The sequence below is a fragment of the Delphinus delphis genome, chromosome 6, assembly GCF_949987515.2.
Source record: "Delphinus delphis chromosome 6, mDelDel1.2, whole genome shotgun sequence".
NCBI lineage: Eukaryota > Metazoa > Chordata > Mammalia > Artiodactyla > Delphinidae > Delphinus > Delphinus delphis.
The window spans coordinates 54,685,716-54,713,140 of NC_082688.1; the positions used below are offsets into that span (position 1 = coordinate 54,685,716).

At 41.4% G+C, this 27,425-nt stretch overlaps 1 protein-coding gene across 1 annotated transcript in view; it reads right to left on the reverse strand.

Moving 5' to 3' along the window:
* The window catches only part of GLIS3 (GLIS family zinc finger 3), a 615,291-nt gene that overhangs the window by 478,235 nt on the left and 109,631 nt on the right, over positions 1-27,425 (reverse strand). Inside the window, exons 3-4 of the mRNA XM_069540769.1 lie at positions 13,114-13,881; positions 10,838-11,324 (exon numbers count right to left, since the gene is read on the reverse strand). Coding sequence (XP_069396870.1) covers positions 10,838-11,225 — 388 coding nt within the window. The 5' untranslated portion in view covers positions 11,226-11,324; positions 13,114-13,881. The remainder of the gene's footprint in view (positions 1-10,837; positions 11,325-13,113; positions 13,882-27,425) is intronic.

Here is a 27,425-nt window from a genome sequence, read left to right on the forward strand (position 1 = left end):
AATTTGACTCACTGATTAATTGTATGTGTTTTATGCCTGAGAGATTCCTATTAAAACTGCGAGAGCATTCAAATCATGAATTAAAACTGCGAGAGCATTCAAATCATGAATTATATTATTCTCTCTGATTATATAACCCAAGGCAACAAGAAATAGCTATGCTGAAATTTTTCAAAACTGACAGCCAAACTATTTCAAATTGCTGTGCTGTTCAAGGTGATTTCAAATAGAAATAATTTGTCTGCATATCTGAACCCTGGCAACCCTCACCTTCACTACACTCTCCATACAACATAAACCTAAATGCTTAATGGATCAACTATTATATGCTCTTTCTTAATTCCCACATCCAGGACCGAAAATCTGGTACCATTTAAAAAATAGTTTACCTTATAAACTGTAGTGGTCACTACTGAAAAGCAATGCAAAGTATCACAATCACAATCACAATTTAGTAGTTTATCTTTTAAGTAGAAAAATAAATTAAAAAAAATAACTTCTCGTAGAATTAACTTTTTCTGGTGGTCATTATTCCACAATCTCCTCCCTTACTTTGGAATCCTGCCAGCTAAAGAACACCATTTCTGTGATACCTTTGGAAACGTCACCGTTATTTGAAGCATATCCCCAAACTACGCTTACTTAGGAGACTAAGTCCTAGGTATCACTCAACCTACATGCTCCTTTTCTGAGCAGGAGGGACCCATGTTTATTCCATGAGGCTCTCGCTACCCAACTGGATGAACCAGACCTGACCCAAGCTGGACCAACCAGACTCTCTTTCTTTCTTTCCAAGGAACCTAAAACTGGGATAGAGGGACACTACCCAGCTGACTCATAACACAGAAGTTCTGAGTACATTACCTGTTTAGGGCTGGGAAGAAAGCCATGTTGAGGCCATAGATATTGTGATGGTTAATTTTATGGGTCAATTTAATTGGGCCATGGGGTGAACAGATATTTGGTCAAATATTATTCTGGGTATGTCTGTGAAGTGTTTCTAGATGAGATTAACATTTGAAATAGTAGACTGAGTCAAGGAGACTGCCCTCCCCAATGTGGATGGGCCTAGTCCGATCAGTTGAAGGTGTACATAGAACAAAAGGTGGATCCTCCCACAAGCAAGGAGGAACATTTCCTGCCTGACAGCTTTGAGCTGGGACCTCAGTCTTTTCCAGCCTTCGGACTCAAACTGAAACATTGACTCTGCTTGAATCTTGAGGCTGCCTGCTTTTGGACTGGCACTTACACCACAGGCTCTCCTCATTCTCAGGCCTTCATACTCGGACTAGAACTAAACCATCAGCCCTCCTGGGTACCCAGCTTGCCGACTACAGATTCTGGTACGTTTCTGTGTACATACTTGCATGAGCCAATACCTTATAATAAATAAATAACCAGAAAAATAAATATATCCTATTGGTTCTATTTCTCTGGAGAACCTTGACTAATACAGACACACACACACACACACCAGAAAATCAATCTGCAGGGAGAAGAATGAAGTAATGTGCAAACAGAAGCAGCAGAGATAAAAAATCACATTGCCTAGAGGGAAGCAGTGTGGAGGAGTATCTTGTTCTTATAGTCCTTCAAAAGATCTTGTGGTCCATCCTCTTCTGGGGTGCCATGAAACACCCTTGGTTTCTTATAATAAATCCCCTTTTACATAAGCTAGCCCAATGGATTTCAAGTTACTTGAAACCAAAAGAGGCTTGAATAAGGTACTTGGTGAATCAGTACACATGCAACAGAAGGCCCTGGTCTCCAGCTCAGCCCCCATAACCTGACTCACCCCAATACAAGACAGTAGGATGGTTAAGACCCAAGGCACTCGGTTCAGACAGTACCTGGATTCAATTCCCAGCTTTGCCACATTCTAGCCACATGACTGCTGCTAAATTACTCACCTCTTCAAACCTTAGTTTTCTTGATCTAATGTCACATATAGGGTTGTTACAAGGATTAAAAGGAACTGAGCTCCAGGGCCATCACGTTAGGCTTCTGAATTGTTCTCTAGTTGCATGGCCCAGCAGCTCTGCTCAGTGCAGCAGCTAGCCCAGAGTAAGGGTTTAAAAAAATTAGCTGTATCTTTTTTATATCACATTGCCTACCTGATTGCCACCAAAACCACTATCTTAATCAAGTAAGGAGGAACACTTTTAAAACAAATTGACACAAACACCTGCAACAATTTACTTGACAGTGATTTTCTGCTTCAGCTCACTGTTCTCTTCAAAATAAATATATACAGACACTACAATACTATATGGTAGAAATTATGGTAGACATAATTATGTCTTTCAGGAAATCGTACTCAACTGCCAAGAACCTAGCCTGCTGAGGCAAACCCTGTGCCAGAAAACCAAAACAACATCCTATAAAAGTACTTAGGGTTCCGAAGTCAGTGAGGCATGGGCTAAAATACTCATGTGTTCTTGGTCAAGTTACTTAATTTTTCCAAGCCTCTCTTTCCTCATGTTTTCAGTGGGGATACTTCACAGAGCTGGGAAGGATTAAATTAAAATATGTAAAGCTAAGCACAGTTATACAAAATATAAAGTGCTAAATAATTGCTAGCTCACTTATATCCAACCGTAGAACAACCAGAAACTGATATATTCTACCTAATAATATACAAATAATCACTCAATGGCCCCAAGAAATAATTTTGAAAGAAATAACTTACATGGGGCTAATCCTGTCAAGTAGGTTGAACTACTTTACCTTAAAGAAGTTGAGTAAGATGCCGAGTTTAAACACAATTAAACTTTCCCCTTAATGTAGGGCAACCCTGCCTTCATTCCAGCTCATCCTGGGTAGTCCTGGGCATAATTATTAATAGGGCCCCATTTCACTTTTGAAAGTGTCCTGGTTTGGATAATAAATTATATGATCACCCTATCTACAGTAAAATCTTTAGATGGAAGACAAACTTAAAAGATGTTATTTCATCTCAAGGCTTGTTTATTATGTTTTAATTTTTTTCTCTCTAGCTTTTGAGGCAAACCGTAAAAACAGAATTTAGGGTTCTACATCCACACAAGTAGCTTTTCAAACTGCCCAGACTTGGGAGTTATGACTAAGCTGGCCTTTACTTCAAAGGACAAATCCATGAATGAACAGGGTATTGAGATGAGGCCATTCCATTCAGCAGCAGGTGCTGTGGATTATGGAGAGCCATACTGCCCCTGTAATTAGGAAGAACAACACTACATGCGTCCGGCAGTTTACAGTGTAAAACGCATTCTCACATGTATCATCAAATTTAACTCTCAAGAGCAAACGCATTTTCTGTTCCACAATTTTATGCGTGCCTGAGATTTCCACACAAGTGGGTAACCACTTGGGAAACCTGAGTGCAGCTCACAAGCTCTCTGATGCTCACTTCTCCCTACCCACAATCCCCAGTCCCTGTCTTCCTCAGTTCCTTGACTCTTGCTTTCCATCCACTCCCAAGAATTTGAAACCCACATTTTTGACCTTCTTCTCCCATTCTGAACCCTGCCCTCCAACTCCATCCCACCCTCAGGCCATGATGTCCAGGTTTGTTTACCAGCCTCATGAAATCGAAGCCAAAGATGAAAGGTGTTCTGGACACACTCCTACCAAAGACATGTTGCCAGGTCTGCCCTTTACCTAGACCCTGCCCATTGGGAAAGGAGCACAAGACATCACTCCCATTTTACAGATGAGAAAACTGAGTCAGGAAGATCAAGTGGCTTGCCCAATGTCACATACCAGCAAAGTGTGAACCAGATGTGGGTCTTCTGACTCTAGTGTCCATGCTCGTTCTCTTATACTAATGCTTCTCAAATTTCAGTGTGCACTTGCAAGGTCAGCAGCATAATTTACAGGGACCAAAATGAAAATGCTGGATCCCTTGTTCAAAAAGGAGGAAAATAGCATTTTCCTTTCTTCTCCCATCTCTTGACTTGCCGTGGTTTTTTTTTATTTGCTATTTAACACTGGGCTACTTCCAAACAGGGATACTCACAGAGTGAATGCAGGCCTTCAAAGGTGCCCAGATCTTCACCCATGATTGGGCATGTGGGGCACACACATCTGACCCTGACTTCCCCACACCAATGCTCAGGTCCCTGCTGAGGGCAGAAGGCAGTAGTGGACACTGGGTGGGGCGAGGGAGCCAGTGGCCATCCTGGCCAGATGTGGAACTACGTATGAACTAAGACTCGAAGCTCCCCTCCGCCCGCAAGCTCCAGTGTCCCACCAGACTTCACTTACAAAACACAATTTCAGAGATAAAATTAGTAATAATGTCAAGTCAGTGACCCCAGAGCATTATACCCCAAGTACAGGGCACCCCTTCTGAGACAGGGCACTGTGCAGTCACCCTTAAGCCAGTCCTGAGCACAAGAATCACCTGGGATCTTTTAAAATGCAAGATCTGACTCAGCAAATCTGGGGTGGCCCTGGGACTGTGCATTTCTAACCAGCTCCCAGAGGATGCTAACACTGTTGGCCTCAGACTATCCTTGAGTATCAAGATTCTACACCACAAGTCTCATTTTTTAACCAGTTTATTATGTCAGAGCCAATTACACACCTTCTATTTCTTTCATTATTCAAATAATGCAGCCATGAAAATAGGTATTAAATATGTGTCACCATCCATTGTATCCTTAAAATCTGATGTGTCAGAAGTAGCAAATCTATCCATATATTTATGATATCCTCCGGCCTGGGTTTAAAAACTTTATGCTTGTACATATACCGATGTCACTCAGGTGGCCATCACACAAAGGCTTCCTGATTCTTGCTCAGGTAGACAATGCCCTCCCTGCTCAGAAGGACCTATTGTTGAAAAGTGTCAAGTACAATTTTCTAAAACAGGAGCAAGGGCCCATATCCTCAGCTCATGGATAGAAATGATGGCTGAACGGTTCTGAGTTTTTAAAGATATACTTTTTCAGGAATGGCAGCAACCTTAGACTCTACTGAAGAGAGGGGGCAAGATTTCTCTGAATTCCTGTAGCAGGAACTCTCAGATTATGGAGTCCTATTCAGTGGCAACCCATGCAGCACATGAAAAATGAGATCTCTAGAAAACTGAGCCTCAGTCTCTTCATCCCTAAAATGGGGCCAATTACACTTGCCTTAGCTCATGGGATTATGCCTTTGATAAAATCATATGAAACAGTCACTATGAAAGGTTATGAACTACAAAGTACTTTACAAATCCAAAGTTGTTGCTGTTTAACAGCCTTAGAAAATGCTATAGGTTACTAACAGATGTAGCATTTCAAGGTCATGCCCCATAGCATTTGAGGTGTGTATAGAAGGTAGGGGTGTTAACAGAATATATTCTTTTAAAGGTGGAATGTTATGAGACTGACAAACCACTTTCATAACTGCCTGCCATTCAGTAATACTTGGAAATCCATCACCAATATGACTTATACTCAGCATCAATAAATCTCACAAAGTGAACCCTGTGCAGACCAAAGAGTAAACAATAGTGAACATTGTGTTTCACCTGTCTTGTTCGGCAAGATGAAATGAAAACTCTGGCTACCTCAACTGGAATAAAGCCTTTAGTATCTCACTGGTTTGGTTATTTTTGGAACCTTTTATGGAATATTAACTTTATTTGCTCTAATTCTGCAGGAAGCCACACTGGAAGTGCAAGGAAATATAAATGATTAAAAAGCAGAAGTAGGGGGGGAAAAAGTAACCACATATTTTGCCCCAACTTTCTTAAGCTAATATATCAACTGTATCTCTTCAAAAATGTGGGATTCCCCAATTGCTATTCTTGCCCCACTTCTAACATGACTACACTCAACATGGTTCACTCACTGGTGTTAGCAGATTTTTTTTTATTGTCTGTTGTTTTACCAGAGATCAACATAAGTAAAGGAATGATATAGGAAAGTAACTTTTTAAATCAGTGGCAGTATTTTAAAATTTTCTGATGTAGTAGTGGGGGAAAACTATGAAGCTAGTTGACCCACTAACGAATCAAGCTCTAACCTAAGCCCCAGGTTATAAACAATTAAATTAGTAAACCACAAACAGTAAAGAATAAAAATAAAACTTGATGTATTATTTAAAGTACACTAGTTTTTAGACCTCCCAGGCTCACACGACACATTTTCTTAGACCAGGTCTTTATAAGAGACACCAGCCTTAAGTGACACAAAAGAGTTTTTAAATCGCAATTAGTTTAGTGTCCTTGGTTGATATTATTCTGCTTTTTCTGACCAACAATAATGAATAACCCACAAGCACTAATGAATAACTAACTCCCTTTGTCTCCAAGGACAGCAGAGCCCAACAAGAAATGTCATAGGCCCCGAAGAAAAATACAAAACCTTTACAATGAAAATCTTCCCAATTATATAGTTCTAGGGGTACTGCGAATGTGGAATTGTCTTAAATATTTAAATAGCTATGTCAAACGTGCTTATAGTGAGGATCATAAAACTGATTTCCCAGATGCTTTGAAAAATGCATTTCTCCCAGTCTAATTACAGTCTGTAACTGTTGAGCAGGAAGTAGGGAGAAATGCCATTAGTGGTACAATTTAACTTAGATTCTGTACTCACCAATTCTAGGAGGGCCAGAAAGTTGCCAACTGCAGAAAGTCCTCCAAACTCAGTCACTCACCAGCAAAGATAAATATGAAAATTCTTATCTCAGCACATTAAAAATTGACATGTGGTAAGCAATCATTTTTAAAACGAATTTCTATATCTTAGAAATATAAAGCTACAAGTAACTTTTTTCTCTGTTGTAGTACAAAGCAAATAAACAAATACACTCATGTTCCTGAGAGCCAGGGCTCTCACTGACAAATTCACAATGAGGAAGTGTGAGGAAGAACTCTGTGATGTATTTTAACTGGAACTCATTATCTTGGTCTGGTGTATCTCCTCACTCTGTCCACAGAAAGGACCTAGAAGCAATGACACCCCAGAGCCAATAAGAACACCCTTTCATCCAGTTTCCCAAGTAACAATTCCCACTAAAAGGAACCTGAACTTTTTGGAAAAATAGCTGATTCCAGGTCTGGGGCAGGGAAGTACAAATGAGCCTAGAACATCTTGCTTTGTCTCAAACCAAGGAAGTACTTAATGGGAACATGTCAAAAGGACATAAGAACTGACTGGAAGGGGCTCCCATTGGCCAAATCTGGGACAGTTTGAGCATCAGAAAAAACAATGATGGTAGTGAATTATAGCACAGTGAATTTTTTAAAAGAATACATGAATCTGCAATGACTCTAAAAGAGAAGGGAAAGAAGCTCTCCCTTCTAGAAGAATACCAGATAATAAACCTAGAAGGAATGATAAAATCAGAAAATAACTATTATGCAATCAGCAGCATAACTGATTCATACAAGGATCATCAATAAATGCTATGAGGGCTTCCCTGGTGGCGTAGCAGTTGAGAGTCCGCCTGCTGATGCAGGGGACACGGGTTCGTGCCCCGGTCCAGGAAGATCCCACATGCCACGGAGCGCCTAGGCCCGTGAGCCATGGCCGCTGAGCCTGCGCGTCCGGAGCCTGTGCTCAGCAACGGTAGAGGCCCGAGTACCGCAAAAAAATAAATAATTAATTAAAAATGCTATGAAAGGCTGTTACAGAATAAGATATTCACATACGATTATTTGGATCCACATCATTCCCAAGGTTAAAATCCTTCCACCGCTTGTTAGTGTCCTCAAGATGGATCCAAACTCCTTGGTATGGCACTCATGACCCTTCATCTGGCTACTGCTTATTCTTTTCCAGCCTCATCTCTTACCAAAGTCTCCACACCTCCCCTCAATGTGAAACCAGATAGAAGTCCATGAAAATGCACCATGATCTCTCCCCTCCAGGTTTTGAGCGTGCTTTTCTCCCTACCCAGAGTAAGTTCCAGACAGCCCCTGCCCCTTCACACACACACAGAGGACATACTCTTCCATGATTGTAAGGCTAGCTCCTCATTCTTCAGGTGCCTGCCTAGATACCCTACTCTCCTCCCAGATCCACTTTTCAAGCACCGGCTGGGAACCCCTCCCAATGTTGCCATATCACCCTGAGTGTATCTCTACCAAAGCCTTAACTATGCTTTATTCTAACTGCCCATTTATTTTTTCTGAGTTCTCAACTCCTTGAGGGCCAGGACTATGTTTTATTGGTTATTATATCCCCAAAACAGTGGCTCACCCATAACATATGCTCAATAATTATTTGTAGAGCAAATGATTGGATGAAGCTCAAACAGTCCCAGATCACCATTCTCAAACAGTTACTGGCTTAGTTTAGGAATTGTTATCCAAGATGTGAAAGGGACACATTCAGCCACTCCTGGCACCATCCAGACCACTAGTGGTATCCAAGCTGCAAGGCAAGGGGGAATAATAATACAGTTGTCCTCAACCCCTTACCCATGCCCATGCATGCCCCAATCATGCAGATCCAGAACAGGCACTGCAAACTTTTAAGCTGAGCAAGGAGCCAGAAAACAGAAAAGAAGAGAATCAGGAAGCAGTTCTAATTTTCACATGAGTTCCAAGATGTATTAACCCTGATAGTTCGTTATTCCTTAAGTACCTGAAGCATTTTTTATAAACTACGATTATAATTATAACCACTTCTAATCACTATTAAAGTAATATTCCCAAACTCCTTATTGCCTGGCAGGGCTTATGTTACTTATTCTTTCTAGACCTTAGTTCCCTTATCAGTTAATCAACAATAGCATACAACTCAGGGCTGTCGTGAGGAATAACTATGTACTGGAAAGCACTTAACATGGTGCCTGACACATGCTAAGTTATGATATAATAACTGCAAGTTATTAATATTATCACCATTATTATTGCCAGTCAGGATTTCAAACACAAGTATATATAAAAGCAAGCTACAGTTCACTAGTCAAGCATGAGCTGAAAGATTTTACTGGGCCTCAGTCCCTGAAAATACAAACACATGAACTTGACATTAAGAACCTTAGCTCGCCACGTCATGAACATAGCAACCTGACAATGACGGAGCTATTTCAGATGCAGCCCCCAGGGAAAATTTTTCCTACACTTACACTAAATATCAGTAGCTCTGAGAAATAAAACACCTCAAAACCAAGCCTACACCAAAGTAAGTAAAAAAAGAAAAGAAAAAGTTACACATGTTTACTTTTTTTTTTTTTTAAGCTACCCATTTATACCAACTTCTCCATATACAGAAATACACAGACACTAAAACAAAAAACTTTTGGGTTACTTGCCTGATATAAATCATTATTCATCATAATTGGATAAGTTATGAGTTAACTGAGTGAATGGCTACTCACAAGGCTGCTAGTAATTTTATTTGGTGGTATAAACACTTAGTATAAACATTTAAAACTAAATGCTAAAAATACCTAAAGGAATATATAATCATGCTATTTTACATAACAGAGCTATATTTTACATGGGATACATACTCCTTCTTTTTCTAGCCCCAATACACATATCATTAGCAATATAACCTCATTAAGTCAACAACAGTGTCTAGAGAGAGCATGTCACTCACATAATTTGTTATTCTCCAAAAATTATTCTTAATTTAAAATGTATGGTAATTCAAACACTGCTTAATTAAAAGCATTCTCTCTGCATTTCAAATTAACAAGTTTTTTCTAGTTCTCAACAAGCACAAAAATACATCTTTTCATTATACTCTTCTAGCTGCCTACTCTCTTGTCACTAGCTGTATTATAAAAATTATAGGTTTAGGGACTTCCCTGGTGGCGCAGTGGTTAAGAATCTGCCTGCCGATGCAGGGGACACGGGTTCGGTCCCTGGTCCAGGAAGATCCCATATGCCACAGAGCAACTAAGCCCGTGCGCCACCACTACTGAGCCTGCGCTCTACAGCCCGCGAGCCACAATTACTGAGGCCCGCATGCCTAGAGCCCGTGCTCTGCAACAAGAGAAGCCACCACAAGGAGAAGCATGCACACCACAACGAAGAGTAGCACCCCCCGGGCTTCCCTGGTGGCGCAGTGGTTGAGAGTCCGCCTGCTGATGCAGGGGACGTGGGTTCGTGCCCCGGTCCGGGAAGATCCCACATGCCGCAGAGTGGCTGGGCCCGTGAGCCATGGCCGCTGAGCCTGCGCGTCCAGAGCCTGTGCTCCGCAACGGGAGAGGCCACGACAGTGAGAGGCCCGCGTAACGCGCAAAAAAAAAAAAAAAAAAAAAAGAGTAGCACCCCCACTCAACGCAACTAGAGAAAGCCTGTGCACAGCAACAAAGACCCAATGCAGCCAAAAATGAATAAATAAAATTTTTAAAAATTATAGGCTTTGCTCTTAGAATAATTTTTTATCATTTTATGTACTAGTTCCTCATTTTATTGGCTGTTAAAATTTCTCCCTTTTTAATCCTTTTCCTTCCAAACACCATCTTTCTTCTAGCATCCAACTAACATAATGACAGTTCCAGCCACCCATCTCCTCCATGGCCTGCAGAATCCAGCCCCTGGTAAGCCAAGGCAGAGCTCTGTGTATCCAGAGGGCAGGATCATACTAAACTTGCTCTTGCCCTTCCTCTGCCACCACCCACCCTACCTCCCTGTTTCCAATCTTTCTATCTCATCTTCCACTCTATTTCACAGTCCCATGAGATGACACATTTACCACTGTGGTGCCCTCACCCTCACACGTATGTACACGTGTACACGTCCACATCCTTTCCTAGAAAGCTACATATCATTATGAGACTAACAACTTTGACCCTGACACTGAATCATGTATTTTTCCATTGGATTTGCTGGCAGAGAAGAGACAAGGAGGAGAAAAAAAATAGTGTCCACTTTTAAAAGATCCCAAAAAGACAATCCTACCTTTCCCAGATTTTGGAGGAAAGGGGCTTCCAAACTCCTGTTGCTTTGGCTTTAAAGTGTGTGGCCCTGACATGCCTCCAGTCTGGGTGACCTGGAAACGTGGCTTCCCACTGGTGAGCACTTGTCTCCTGGGGCTCAAGGCAGGCAGATGGATGGGGCTCTCATTCATGTTGCTCTGAGGAGCCATCCCTCCTCCTGAGGGCATCTTGAGATGGAGGCTGTTAGCAAGGCTTCCAATGGCAGGGCTTGGTGTGCTGCCACAGGATGAGGGGCCAGGAGTCCCCGAGTGGGCTCGAATGGGAGGAATATGTTGGCCACTGACCATCCCGGGCCCCTGTGGGGTTCCTGATGTCCGGTGGAGATTCATGCTGCATGACCTTCCATTCATTCTGACAAAACCTGTAGCCAGGTTGGTCAAATATCCAATGACACTAATGATTCCTTTCAGGCAAAGTCCAATAAGTTATCCATGGTGTGGTTTATTAGCCTGTTTAAAAAAATAAATGCAGGCATTTTTAAAAGTAAAAACGAAAATAAATTACAACGAGTTTTCAACCTGTGTAGCATTCATATCAGGAAGAAAAGAAGCACTCTCAGCAAAACGGTCTTTTATGTAGAACAGGGTTATCTAATACATGGTTCATTGTCAGGCACTCTCCCCTCCTGCACTCGTTGTAGACATGGATTATGGATCACTGCACTGTTTTTTTTGCCAATGAACCCTTCTCAATACAGTGCTCTTGGCAACTATAACCAATCTACTGGTGCCAGCTTGCAAAACGAAACTTATTTTGCTCCATAGTGGATTTGTCGGTACTAGCTCACATTTGCTACAGTGCATCCTGGGAAACCCAAAAGCATCACCTTCATGAGCTGTGAGACTAGTGCTTCAAAGATTCCAGTAAACAAACAAAAAGCCAATACAGGGCTTCCCTGGTGGCGCAGTGGTTAAGAATCTGCCTGCCAATGCAGGGGACATGGGTTTGAGTCCTGGTCCGGGAAGATCCCACATGCCGCAGAGCAACTAAGCCTGTGCGCCACAACTACTGAGCCTGTGCTCTAGAGCCCGCACGCCTAGAGCCCGTGCTTCACAAGAGAAGAAGCCACCGCCATGAGAGGCCCGCACACCGCAACGAAGAGTAGCCCCCGCTCACCGCAACTAGAGAAAGCTGCACAGCAACAAAGACCCAGTGCAGCCAAAACTAAATCAAGAAAAATTTTTAAAAAGCCGATATAACCTCTAAAAGAGATTATGAGGACATTAAACCATCTCAGATTTTTACTCTATGAGCAATCTTTTTCACAGTCCCTAGATTTACAAAGGATAAAAAAATAGGCATGGGAATCTCACAAAGGCTTCATATATCCATATATCCAAATATTCACAGCAGCGTTAGAGTCTTGGTTCTATACTGATCCTGAGTTATGGGGAAGGAAATAGAATCAACATCACAATACTCTCATCTTCCAGTAAGATCCTAGAAAAGGAAAAGGCTGTGTGAAATGCTTTATGGAAAGCATAAGGACAAAACAACCCTTCTAAAGGTGAGTATGTTCATCATGCACCACACACAGTAAACTGACAGTAGTTCCATGAAGCTTCCATCTGCCATCTTACCACTCCCTTCCTCAAGTGGCAGAGGGAGAACCAAAAGTAGTGACGTGGCCACAGGACATCATCATCCATCCATATATAATAATGTCAGTACTTCCTGGCTATAAATCATTAGGAAAGGCCTTTTCCTCCCTTGATCCACAGTTCCCCAAAATGTGTGTAATAACATGACTAAGTGCCACTACTCCAAATGAATGACCGACATAGTCACAATCTGTATTCTTTTATACAGACATGATAGTCATGGAAAGAAGCCAAAGCTGAACAAACACAAGAAATACAGACTGAGTGCAAAGTAGTAATGGCCAGATATCCTCAATTGGATGATTCCCATTTTTTCTCTATGATCCACTCAATGTCTTAGACGAATATTTCCAACTCAACTCCCAAATGAATGTTCCATAAATCATCAAGTACAAGATATCAAGAACAGCAAACCTTTTGTGAAGAATTTTTTTTTACTGTTTTAGAAAATCAAAAATACAGGTATCCCTTGCTTTTCAAAATTTCACCTTACGCCACTTTGCTTTTACAAAACTTACCTAAGTACCTCTAACCAAAAGAAATTTGAGGAGGATTTTCACTTTTATGAAAAAAGGTGAAAAGCAAAAACAGCTTTAGCATTTGTTCTGCAGGGGGCCATTATAGAGGCAGTACTCACCCCAAGCAGTGAGAGTGCTCCTTCGCTGGGAACTACGCTCAGCATCTCAACTTCAAGCCTCCAGAGCATTGAACTGTGTCTGTGAACATCTGTGCTTTATCTCATTTTATTTTGTGCATCCCTTAGCAACATGTGTCCTAAGGTAATTGCTTCTTCGTTTTATGCCATTTCAGCTGATGAAAGATTTCATAGGAACACTCTACTTTCAGATAGCAGGGGAAACCTGTAGTATTTAATTTTCAAGCCAAGCACTCACTGTGCCTTCTGCAAAGCTGAGTGTGTATGCCCATATGTTGAGGAACTTCCAAAATTACCAACAATATAAAACTGGAATGTTTTCTTCACCTTTATCAAGTCTCCATTTTATTAAGAATTCTATCAGTCTGTCACATTTAATACTGACATGCCTCCTCGGAAAAAATCCTAGGTCTCACTCCTGTCCTTCCCTCCACTACAGTTGCCAAGAAGGGACAAATAAATCTAATGAAGATTATCCAAAACTGCATCATTTAAGTTTGTTTATGGAACAATAAGAAATGAACCCTGGTACCAGACTGGTTGTAAGGTTTTTTTTTTAATTATGGAAAAATTCCAATGCCTTTTCTGCTGCATCCATTTAGAAGAACTCAAGTATACTACCAGCTGTCTGTTGATTCACTGGTTGATTGTGGGCAAGAGTCATTTAATGTCTCTGTGCTTTGCCAGATGATATTGGCCATCTATTCTCCATTCATTGATAAAACAGTGTTTTCTGAGGCACTTTGAACCCTGCAAAAGAAAGCACTTATTCAGTACCAACCAAAAAAAAAAAAAAAAAAAAAAGGCAAAATAAATATGTTGTATTGGCAATTTGTTGAAAATGAGGAATTATCCAACATGACTGGAAATATGAGTCACTAAGACCATGGGCCAAGTGACAAGTTTCTGCAGATTTGCAGACTATGCCCATTTCCAGGTTTTTTAAAAATAAAGGAGTCGATTTTGGCATCAAGATCATATATAAGCAGGAATTCTCATAAAAAATCTGGGTAAAAACATATAAGTAAGGGCTTCCCTGGTGGCGCAGTGGTTGAGAGTCTGCCTGCCGATGCAGAGGACACGGGTTCATGCCCCGGTCCGGGAAGATCCCACATGCCGCGGAGCGGCTGGGCCTGTGAGCCATGGCCGCTGAGCCTGCACGTCCGGAGCCTGTGCTCTGCAACGGGACAGGCCACAACAGTGAGAGGCCCGCATACCGCAGAAAAAAAAAAAAAAAAAAACATATAAGTAAGTACTCAGCATTTGGTTAGATCATTAAGAAGGTGAGTTTGTAAGAAGGAAAAATAATTAAAGAACTGAGAATTTAATTATCAGAACTCATACCTGCCCAGATATTTATTTTATTTTTATTTTTTATAAATCACACTCCTGTTTTAAATAGCTTTAGGGTGAAAGTAAAAACAACAACAAAAATGTACTTAAATTTTATTACTAAAAAAGCAATAGCCAGAATGTAAAGTGATTAATACCATAAAGAAAAACCAATAGGTCAATGGTGTGTGAGCTGAGAAAAACCAGCCTCAAGACAAAAATAAAATAAACTGTATGAGAAAATATGCCAAATAATCCAGTTTTCACATTAATTACACCAACAAATTTTTTAAGCATTAGACACCGGAATTTAAAAATCAATTTGTTTATTCATATTATATAATATTTTACGTGCTTTTTGGCCAGGTCATATGATCATAATTCTAAGCCCACTTGGTAACAAAAAAGGAATAAACAGCTAACTTTTAAGAAAGACCCATCCTCACTGAGTCGGAGTGAATAGAGTACTCAACCAGAAGTTAGGACACCTAACTAATTGTGTTCTAATTCTAATTGTTCTAATTGTGGCAAATCATTTACAACATCTCTGGACAGTTTTTCATCCACAAAATGAAGAATTTGGTGATAATCACTTGAAATTTTGTTCTTCCAGATAATTAAGAAAAGGAAGATTATGGAAAATACTCATTAACTATGATGAAGGATAAATATGTAGATTTTTATACCTATGGCACTTAAATCAAAGGGATTGGGTGGATATGAAAGCAAAAATAACAGTAATCTCTACTGTCTCCATCACATCAGAGATGTGCTGAAAGACAACACCCACCTTGAAAAATGAACATTGGGTTAAATTTTCCTACACTTTGCCAGAAAGTAAAATCACAACTAATCACTATCAAAACCTGACTGGTAGGATTCCACTGGAAGAGCATCTTTCTATTTAAAAACTTAATCAAGTTCTCCACCATTACTTTCTCCTCTGTCCTCCATCCAACTACTCTAAACCTAAGCATCAACAGAAAAAAAGAAGAAAAAGGAAAAGCGTGGAACCCCCGGAAGTATAAATTTAGGGTACTTTGGATCTGACATATTAATACATTTAGATTTTTAATACTCCTTTGGTTCTAACAATGAAAATGTTCATTCATCCTGCTATATGAGTCAACATAAGTTAATAAATCTTTCCTTTCGGCCACTTGAAAACTCTTAAAACACATTCCTGTAAGTCAAGTCAGAGAGGAAGTTACTTAACTCCTAAGAAAACCAAGGCACAAAATCACTCAATGATAATTTCATTAGATTTCTGGAAAAGCTATGACTTTAATCAAAATACAAGATCATGACTCTACCTTCTACCCAAAGCTCAAGGCACTGTGCCGTGTGGATTAAAAGATTACACAGAACAATGTTAACTCATCCCTTCAAGAAAATTCCAAAAACACGAGTTCTATAATGTCTATTTACAGCCAAAAGCCCTTTCTTAGTTAATATTATTAACAGACTCATCTAGAGTCATAATTCATCTGATGAGCCAGTTAATTATTAATTTTCATACATCATTTCATTTCCTTAGGCTACATTTAGCCTTTGTTACATTTTCCATTCCTTATGCCACAAGCATTTCTTACCCTGCATAGAAAACCTGATAATGAGACACAAAATGCCTGTCAGCAAACAAACTGCTCCTGGGCTGGTTTCTTATATATACGTCTAAACCATCTAAAATAGAGTTTTTATTGATTCTTTTTATTTTTCCCGCTTCGGGTTAATGATTGTATAATTTCATTAACATTGCCTTTTCAACATCACTGCCTTGATCGCTAATAGGCCCCTGCTATTCCCATGGGTTTCTCTAGTTACAGCTTTGTAGCCAGAAGAATATAGAAATGAAAAGCCTATTGATAGATAATATAAGGTATTCTCGTGCACTGCTGCAGTGTGAAGCACGTTTTGCAATTCAATCAAGGACAGATAGAGCTGAATGTTCTTAGATCCTAGGAGTTCATTTTAATAAGCAGAATGTACCTTGTCCTAACACAGGTGACTGACTCCTCAGAAAAGATTGTATAAACAAACACCAATCGTGTAAGTCATTTTATTGGCAACAATATAAACACAGCTATATTAGATGTCACCAATAAATCAAAATTATTCTTGTCTGCAATTTTAACAAGAGGAAAGTACAAACATGTGCCTGTGAAGCTGGAGGATACTATAGAGGAAATGCACTGGATGCATACAATATCATTTCTCTAAACTGAAAGTATATTAAGTAACCAGCAACAAAGTTTAGTTGATCATTTCCGTGTTTTCATAACTTTATACAGTGAGACTGACACTCTCACAGACTTTACAACAGAGGCCACACAGAAACAGGGATGGAATAATTCCACATTTGGGATGTGGAGTGGAAACTTGGGGAGGTTACACCTTGTAACTAGTACATATAGACCGTATAGTCACTTGGGCACTCCCAAGGTCTAATATATGTAATTCGAGAATATTAACATATTTATTTTGAATACTAAGATGTTTATAGCTATTACTCAAGCAATATAATCACCAATAAAATGAAATCAAAGAAGTTTAGCTTTGAGTTATACCATACTTTACTTAAAAGTATGAAGACAAATCAGTGTTCCCTTCAGAAATTCAAGACCATTCTACCAAAGACCACTCAGAAAAGATTATATAATGAACTTATGGATCCCATCTAATAGAATTCCTGACTCTGTTTTAATCTGTGATTACAACTCTTTGCTATCGAATTAGAGATATACACATTTTAACTTTTTTATATAAAATTTTCTTAAAAATAAAAATAATCTTCCCTAAATTTATAGAGTAAAATATCTGGCAGTGCCTTTTTAGTCAAATTTAGTGGCTACGATACTAAAAATGTGGGTAGTCATTATGGACAGGACACTGAGGAAAGGAAGGAAAGAGAAAGGGAGAAGAGGGACAGAAAGAAGGAGAGAGAAGGAAGGGGAGGGGAAGGCAGTGCTAAAAAATGACCAAATCTAATGCAGGAATTTATTCTGTAGTTAGTTAATCCTAACTTAAAAATCAGAAGCAGCATTGAGAACATTCCACACGATGCTAGTGATTACGGATATCTGGAAGAAATATAGAACCTTCAAGAAAATACTGCTGGAGGGCATTATTAGAAGTTCAATAACCTCTCTTAGAATCTACTTTCCACACTTCAATGCATCTATGCAACTCTCATATCCCCCTAACTTACTAAATGTCACTATTTTTAGTAGCAATTACCTACAAGTGTTTCATCAACTTTGCCTCAGTCATGAACTCATCAATGAGTACAGAAAGTTCTAGAAAAATATGGCCCTACCAAAAAACGGCAACAGAGAGGGGGATAGTTAGGGATTCCCTTAGTCAGCTGCAAGAAATCACACACAATGAGAACGAACTTGAAACCAAAAAGATTTTTGAGACAAACATAGGTAAGTTCAGAAAGGTAACCATGCCTTGGCCCATGCATTGGCCCAAGGTGAATATGGGCCATAAGTTCCTAGATCTATGTTTAACAAAGTAATGTTTCTAAAGCACTGTTTTTCAAATTGACGGCAATCCATTGGTGAGCCCTGAAATCAATTATTCAATGGCAAAACATTTTTTTAATGAAATAGAACCAACTAGAATAAAACAGAAGCTATCAATGTGCATCAAATATATTAATGGTTAAGAATTGTTTCCTTTTAATGATTTGTGGGTGTATATGTCTGCATATCTATATGCATATAGTGTATTCTGGGTAAGATGAAAAATATATTTTCTGGTGGGTTGCAGACAAAAAAGCATAAAAGCTACTGTTATGGAAGCATTTGGACTATCTGCCTGCCCAGGTACTTAACAGGAGTATCTGTAGACATAGACAGAATTAAACAACCAAAGTAAAACAAATACCATAATATAGCCGTAATAAAGAAAAGATCTAAATGTTTGACATTTTTAGCTTTATGAAAAATAAGGCTTAAATCACACAAAGCTACACTCCTACCACTGTTATCTTTCACTTTATCTTTTATTTAACATCAACTGATCAACTGTGCTCTACAAATATCAATTAACCAACTGACTACCAGAATCAGGATCAAAATGACTGACAATTTTATATCTTCCTTGTTCTAAAGGGTACATGACCTTCCCTGGAATAAGACTTCACTTTTACAGTGATAAAGAGGGCAAGTATAAATTAACACATAACTGCCTTTGAGAACTGACTTTTTTTTGAAATCTGTTCTTAATACGAGTTAACCATCAGATCCTATGAAGAGGAATTTGAAATGGAAAAACGAACACATTCCCAGTGATGTCACCACTGAATTAATTACCTGAATTGCAAAGAGTGAACAAACACCACATGGCCATGGTTTGAGACACAAAGCCTTCTTCAGAAATATAAAAGAAAAGTAACTGGCTGGAGATTTTTCTTTAAAAAAAAAAAATCCATCCTCACACAAGGAGATACACAGGTTGTAAAATACGGCAAATGAAAGTGCATTCTTTGTCACCTAGTATGTATAAATAACTACTCAGCCCATATGAATAGCTATTTGCAAAGCTAAAACTCACTATATGTTCAAAAGGATAATAAACATCTACCTATGGAAGATTCTAGAAATAAATTGAATTTAGCACTCATTAAACCAAATATTCAAATATATTAAATTATCCCTATCACTTGTGTAACTGAGTGATTTCTTTCCTTCAGTGTAGTTAGTTATTCCTTAAAAGTAACCAATGTAACTATTTTTAGCTGTTGGTAGACAGAAGTTTTATACAAGTTAAATTATGTTCACTGACATCACTGCAGAAGTATGAATGTCCACAACAATGACTAGGCCCTTAACCAACATGACAACATATTTATTTAAAAAAAAAAAAAAAAACCTACATGAATGACTCAGTCAAGTTACAGACAGAAGTGGAATCTATTGGTCATGCTGCAAAGGTTGAGAAAACATTAATCCATTTCTTCACACACAGGAATAACAAGAATTCATATATAGGCCTGGCATCTGGTTACTTTTGTGTGTACAGTATTCAGCAGGCCTAGAAATGAAACTTCATAGATCTGGCTCAGAACTTCTGAAATAACTGACAATGAGAAAGCCTGACCTTTTTATCAAGGAGCCTGGGACGGGGTCTGATCTTGCACTATAATCCTATCTGCCCATCTGCAGTTCAGCAAGGCTTGCTGCACCTGAAGGAATGTGTAGTTGTTCCCATTCTTGGCCTGAAGAGATCATGTCAGACAAGAATGGCCCCCACCAGCTTTCTTTACTTCAAGTCTGCTTTCAACTACTTAGAGCCTTCATGATTCCAGTTTTACAAATAAATCCCCTGATTTTGTTCCCACAGTAGAAAATGATTAGATCCTTGTTTCTGTTCATCCTACATACTGCCTTTGAGTCCACCTGAGTGGTGTTTCCCCTCCTCCCTTCTTTTGCCCTCTGTTTCCCCAAATCCAGATTCTATTCAACCTCCAGGCCCACCCCACCTTAGGCCTTCTCTGATCCTCTCTTAATCCCTCTGTCTCTGATCTGTAAAATGGTGAGAATTACACTGTTGTACCTAGTTCACAGCATTACAGAATATTAAATGAGATAATGCACGTTACTTGTTTAGCACACTGTCTGGTACATAGAAGGATCCAATAAATGTTGACTATTTCACTCTATGTACACCTCCTTTAACATTCATAACTTTCTGCATTGCCTTATAGTTATTTGCCTATGTTTCATCTTCCTGTCTAAATTCTAATTTCATTAAGTTTTAGGACTGTGTCTAAATTACCTCTGAACTCTCCCCAGCCCTTATAGGTACACAGATTATTTTATACTATACCTTTATATTTATATTTTTCACACTACCTGTGTCACACATATTGACTTTTCATATACATTTATGCATATATTTATTATATTTATAGTTATCACACTGTACTGCTTATTTATACTGAAAAGCATAGTATAAATGAAATATATAATTATATATTTATACATTAATATCCTATATTTATCATTTATTGCCTGAATAAATATAGTCTTAGTAAGGTGTGACCATAAAATCATGAACCTTACGCTCTGTGCCTTGTTGAACCAGTTTAATTACAGTTGTGTGCTTCCTGGTCTATTCCTCCCAGTCTATTCCTTTCTTTATTAGAACAAAGCAGCATAAAAACTCCATCTCACTCTTCTGAGCCGGCATATTATTCTTGTCTTTACCTTGGCATACTCGTGAACAATGAGAAATCCTAACTAAAAGTCACAAAACAAATACAGTCATTTCAGTACTTTCACCCAGGCGCTTCTTTGCGTGTTGGGGGAGTGGGGGGGGGGGTGTGCTATCCCTAACAGAGAGACTGCCGAATGCATTCTGGGCTGTCACGGTGGTAGCTGCTCCTCAGCATTCTCCTTGCTCACCCTAAGCTGGCTTCACTCATGTTCAGTCTCCCTAATCAGACAGTCATTAGGATGGAGAATAGGGCTTCTGCTTCTGTCAGCGTTTTTCCTTAATTCTGTCATATTAAGTAACGCCTGACCAACCAATTTCTGCAAGCCAAAATGTTCCCCTAAACTTTAAAGGGGAGTCCAAATTATTTGACCTACTAAAAGGTTGTTATATCAGCAAAAGAAGCCAGACCCAAGGGTGCATATTGAATTATCCCATTTACATAAGGTATTAAAAAGACGGGCAACATTATTACATCTCGTAGAAGTTAAGGCAGTCATTACTCTTGAGGAGAACACAGTGACTGGAAGGGCTGGGGGAAGACAGTGATGAGAAGAGAGTAAGAGTGATGTTTCTGGGGTGTTGGTAATGTTCCATTTCTTAATCCAGATGCTAGTTATTCAGTTGTGTTCAGTTTGTGAAAATTCATCAAGCTTAAGATGTATGTACTTTATCAATATTTTATTTTATCTCAATAAAAATATTTTATCTCAATAAAAATTTTGGACTTTGTGTCAACTCTGCCTCAAGTAAGTGGAAAACTAGGAAAACTTGGAATTTGAGCATCTTTTAATCAAGCTACATGTTAATGTCATTTCAAAGACTTTATTGTAAGTTTTATCCTCCTGGAAAGAGTAAGGCAGCATGGTTATATTGCACAGATTTCCTATGTGCCGTTTATTTATGTTTTAAATTTATTTTCAGTCCTGATTGAGTCTATGAGCCAACCAAACTTTAAGAAAAGTTAAATGTTAAGTCTTGTATTTCAATCTTCCTTATAATATCCTCTACAGAAAATAATTACACAGAAAATGACTTCTCCAAGGAAGAGAATGTGCACAGGATGCCATTTCCTGAATTATCTCCTTCAAGAAGTACTCCTTCTATACTCTGGAAGAACTACAAATTAACATTACAACTCCAGAGATCAATAACTACAATATGAGAGAGACAACACCGGAAAGAATGTCCTCAAATTAATTTACTAGCAGGAAAGAACACTCAGAGAAAAAAGACTAAGAACACTGAGCTCTCTTCTGAAATGATGGAAAGACCACTTTCTGCCATATAAATGAAGGTAGGGCTGGTACATGATCAGTTCCTCCCAAGCAAACCAACCGACCCCCCAAGTATTCAATTTCTGACAGACTCTTTACTATTAAGGAACTTGTATGTTATCGGGAACCAGAGAAAAGATGCTCTCTCAAACTGGCCTAATGTGAACCAAGGAGAGATGGAGTTACAGCAGCAATTAGATTTAACTATTCACACTGCAGGATTACTGAGTCCTCTGGGTAACAAAGGAAAGGACTTCAACTACCAACAAGGAAAGGTGTTTGAAAGTAACTGGAAAAGAAATCCCCACTCTTCCTTTCCAAGGTAGTGTTAGGGCTAATCTGGCTGCATAGACAACTAGTGAAAACATATGAAAACTGTAAAGCATTCAAAGGCGATCATTAAACTTCAACAGTTCCCAATTGCAAAAATAACATCACACTCTCCTGTCTCTAAGTGGCTTCAAACAGTCATTGTGGCAGATCCTTTTTCTACAAACTTTTGCTGGTTGCAGCTGTTTCACACTTCACTGTAAGCAAACTTGAAGGAGGGAGAAAAGAAGGAATGGGAAAATTTAAACCAATACAAATCAATTTTATACAAAAAAAAAAAGTTTCCCCATTTATGTAAAAAGGGAGGTCCAGTCAGAAATGCTACAGAGAGGGAAACAGACGTCTGGCTAACTCCCAAGGCAGAAATCATGACTCATCAAAGCTTTCAGAAGGGACAGAATGAGACTCTGCATTTGTCTTGAGTTCACCTTCAGGCCAAGGAATGCTCTCTGAACTGGGAACTGGGAAACTTGATTGTCTGCCCTGCGACTGTGACAACTGGCTCTGAGGCCCTGGGCAAAACTCCTAAAACTCTCTGGGTCTCAGCTTCCTCATCTGTAGGTGATAACCAAGATCCCATCATACTTGAGATTCCCTCTTTCCACAACCTAAAGGGAACTGGTCCACTGGGGGGAGCTGCAGAACATTCCTCTTCTCAAACTCCAGAGCCCCGGGCCCAAACTCTGGGGCGACGCTATGTCCTACAAGTAGGTGGGGAGAGGGTGCAAAGCCCTCTTCTCTGCAAGAAGGGGCCGCAATTCCTGCTATCAAGTCCCTGCGTTTCCGGAAGTACCCTCCACCCCCACCCCCTGCCCTGGGTTTAGATGCTGCAGGGATGAGGGCCCAGCTGATGTCCGGGAAAGCCTAGTAAGGGGGTGAGGAATACCGAGGTGGCGGGGCTCTCCAGCCAGGAGGAGGGCTGGAGAGATCGGGAGAGGTGCCGGGGACCCGCCGGGCGAAGGAGAAGCGTGTGGGGCAGGACAGGAGAAGGGCAGCACTTATCTGCTCATGACCCCCCTATCTTGGCCACCGGAGATCCGAGGCCCATGCCCCTGGGCTCTCTGGCAAGGAGTGAGGGGCGGGTCCGGGGAGGCAGAGGCGACAAAGCCCTGCTGGGGACGCGCTGCTGCGACCCCGTTACTCCCTGGCCGCCTCTGCCCCTAACCCTCGGCCTTGTCCGCAACCGAGCGCAGCAAAACAAAACAAACTCGTGCAGGCTTCCTGTTGTGCAACCCAGTCCTGAGTAAGTCGGGGCCGAATGAGCGCTGCGGCTGGCCCGCGGCTGGGAAGTCCAAGAGGCAGGGAGCAGCGCGCTGCCCGGCCCAATCCCGGATCCCGAGGAAGTCGCAGCCTGCTCGCCGCTCCCGGGAGCGCACGCTCCCGCCGGCCCGAAGCCCCCACCCAGCTATCGCCCTAATCCTTGTTCTTTCACTTCTTGCCTCTTAGACACCCCCAAGTCGAGGGTGCGACTCGGGAAGCCAGAAATGACCTTTCAGAAAGTTTCTCCCTACAGGTACCTAATTGAATCATCCATAGGATGACAAATCCGTCAGGGCCAAGTTTTCCAGACATTTGGGTGACTTCCTCATCACCGAAGTGACTTGTCAGCTCCAGTGAGTAACTTGGAAGTGTCGCTCTGGGCAAGGTGTGTGTTTAGGAGAAAGCCGGCTGCTCACTCACGCTTTCCAGAAAGCGGCCTCGGGCGACTTCAAAATACACACAGGGTCATTTATAGGGACTGGAGTTGTGCGCAGGACAAAGTCCCCGAGACTGAGACATTTCCCAAACAGTGCTGACATTTTGTCGGGCCCTATAAAAATGTAAATGTGAGGTGACAAACCTAGTGGGGAGTGTGCGCGTCTGAATCTGTGCATTTTGCGGCGTGGGTTTATAGTTATAGTTACAAGACCTGGCGGCTGCGAGTCGCTGGACCCGTCCCCACGAGGAGTTAATGTACCCCCTACCGGAGGACCTCCGGAGCAATGGGGAGGGACATGGGCTTGGGTGAGGCACAACATGGAAAACAGCCTTCGTTAGAGCTCCACAAACACGTGGAACTGGCAAAGGCAACTAAAGCCCCGTGAGCGCGAGAGAGACCTCATGTCAACCCATCAATTCCCACTTCTCCAAAGTTTCCCTTCAGTGGGGACTCATGGGTGGCGTGCACAACCATGCCCTTGCGTTCCGTAACCTGCCCTGATTTTGTAGCCTTCTGGACCCTGTAGTTTAGAAGAAAAGCCAAAAACAAAAAAAGTCTTCCTCATTAGAAAAACTTTAAAACCTTGTTGATTTCCTCTCCGTCTTCTTCAGTCGACGCTTTTAGACAACTGACAAGAACACGGCTTGACTCCTAATTGAGAATTGTTATCTATCTCAGTAAACAGACCTTCTAGAGAATCTGGGTGTTGGAGTGCACGTATTCTTAAACCTGAGCGAACGCCACCCGTTCAGCGTGGAAACAGTTCTAATACCTAGTTTGTATCTCTGAGCGTTGCAACTCCCCCACATTCTCAAGCGCCCGGCTTCTCCCGTCTCTCGCCTGCGAGCAAAGTTCCTATGGCATCCACTTACCAGGTAACCGGGATTTCCACAACAAAGCCTGGCGTGCGGGTCCCTTCCCCCGGCCAGCCTGAGCGAGTGACAGCGGGCGGCCAGCGCTGGCGAGGAGAAACTTGGGGCTCCAGCCCTTCAGCGCGCTCCCCCGGCTCTGCCTCCTTCGGAAATGAAAACTCCCATCCAAGCAGGGGGACAGAGCGCGGAAACCCGGCCCAAGTGCCGTGTGTGCGCGCGCGTGTGCTAGGGCAGCGGCGGCAGGGGGAGGAGGGGGCAGAAGTGGGGTGGCTGTACCCTCGGCATCAGCTCATTCTGCCGCCCCCTCCCCGCGCGCATACATACACACACACACACACACACACACACACACACACACACACACACACACACGGAGCAAATAATATCTTTAAAAAGTTGAGTTTCGACTTTGTGCCTCGCGCGTCCTGTTCATCCTCGCCCTGGGCCTGGGGGTGCGTCTGGGGGCCGGCGCGGGACGCTGGCTAACTGCTTTCGGCGGGTTCCGTCGGGAGGACGCTGGTGCGAGCCTAGACGGCTGCGGGCAGCGAACGGGGCTGCGGGGAGGGGCAGTGGTGGCGGCCCCAGCGCTAGTGCCCGTGCGCGCCACGCTCTGGGCTGCCCTGGCGGCGCAGTGTGGACGCGGCTGCAGGGAGAGGGGAAGGGGGAAGAGGGAGGGAGGGAGGGAGGGAGGGGGTGAGGGAGGGAGGCGGCCTGGGAGGAGAGTGGATGTGTGTGCGGCCGCCGAGGGCCGGCCTGTAGGCAGCTGCTTCCTGAGTGTGAGCGCGGGAGGGGGAAGGGGGGACGGGCTCGCTGGTCACCAGGCTGGCCAATTCGAAGGCCGAGCTTGTGTCTCCCTCTCGACGCGATCAAGCACATAGTCCTTCCCGTGCGCCAGGGAGTCAAAGAACTCCAGAACCGGCTAACAGCCGGGAGACACTTCACCTTCTTCTTGGGCCTTATTTATTGAACGGGTTTTTTTTTTTAACATGCAAAAGCGTCAGCATTTCGACAAGAGTTAATGTCAAAGCATAAACAAGTTAAATAAAAAAACACGCAGTAGTAAAATGGAGAGAAAAATTAAAAAGTGGAAAATGGCAAAAGGGTCTTTCTAATATACAGGATTGAAGGCACATAACTTGGAAAATGGATAGGTGAAGATGCCTTTGGCAACTTTTTAAAGTAAAGAATAAGCAGAAAAGAGAGGAAGGTGATGGAAGTGTTACAAGATGTAAAATTCTAAACACGGGCTGCTAGGAATGGAGGCACATTCCCTGCATATGTTGCACCTATATAGTGGACCATTCTTAAGAATCCAACATCCTCAACTTCATACCCCACCTAAGCTGTGACCCCAGTCCTTCTGCTTGGTTTGGTCAGAGACCTCAAGAGGCTGTCCCCAGAAAGCCAACTGTTAATGGTTTCCTACATGTACTGCCACAGATGCGTGGACTTCCACCTTGGGAGTCAATGTAAGTAAAGCACACAGTATTCTCCAGTTAGATCTTTCTACAGTGAGAATATTATTCACCCTCATGAATGAAATGAATGAGGATATCTCAAGACACTTAGATTCTCACCAGTCCTTGTATTCTATTCCAGGGCTCTCACTGAACTATAAATTACCATTCAGGTAGCAGATGCTGTGATCAAGATAAAAGCCCTCAAGTACACAAATGACTCACCAAAGATTGTTGACAATTTTCATTTATCTTACTTCAGAAATAATATTACTAGAGTTGGTCTGTATCCAAGGTATGCCATCACCAAAAAAGTCCAGTTTTCACAATACTTCCTCTGTCTCATTATGATCCGCTTTTCAAGATTCCCTTCAGGGAAGGCATTTTTTTCCTTTCCCAAAGACACAAACTCATCAGAATATTAATCACCAGAATATCTGTCAGCAGAAGTGGAGGGAGGGAAATAAAGTAATAAGTTCTTAAGATATGTAATTCTGTCAGTTTTCCAGTTTCTCCCTCTGTTCTTCCTCTCTTTTTAAACAGAAGTATCCAAAAGCCCAAGATGGCAATAGAAGGGGGTTCAACCACACACAAGAAAAGAAGATACTCATAAAATGAAGCATGCAGCAGTATCACAAAAACAAAGAAACCAAGTGATGGAAGTTGCCATGACTATTCCACTGTGGCTAGTTATGGCAACAGGCCTGACGTTCACATAAAAACTCTTCCTCATTAACTCCAGCCTTCCGGAGCAGAGCAAGATGGGAACACTGACCCTTCAATGCATCACGGGAAATTCTCTTCATCCAGATTCTTTTGTTGTACATACTGCTCCCCAGGAACAAGACAAGCCTCAATGGAGGTTGCAAAAAACCTTTCCAACGTACCTTAAATATCATTTCAAATACAATGGTTTCGATGCATGAAATTATATCCTAGGGGCTTACAGAAGCTTCCAAAACTTCCCACTTGACGGGAATAGCTGGAAGAGAAATATATAGTGTTACACCCTACTTTAATCAATGGCTCATGGAAATAAAACACTGGGAAAGTTATGAGTCATCAACCTGGATTCCCAAAATTCTCTTCACTTATAAGAGCCCAA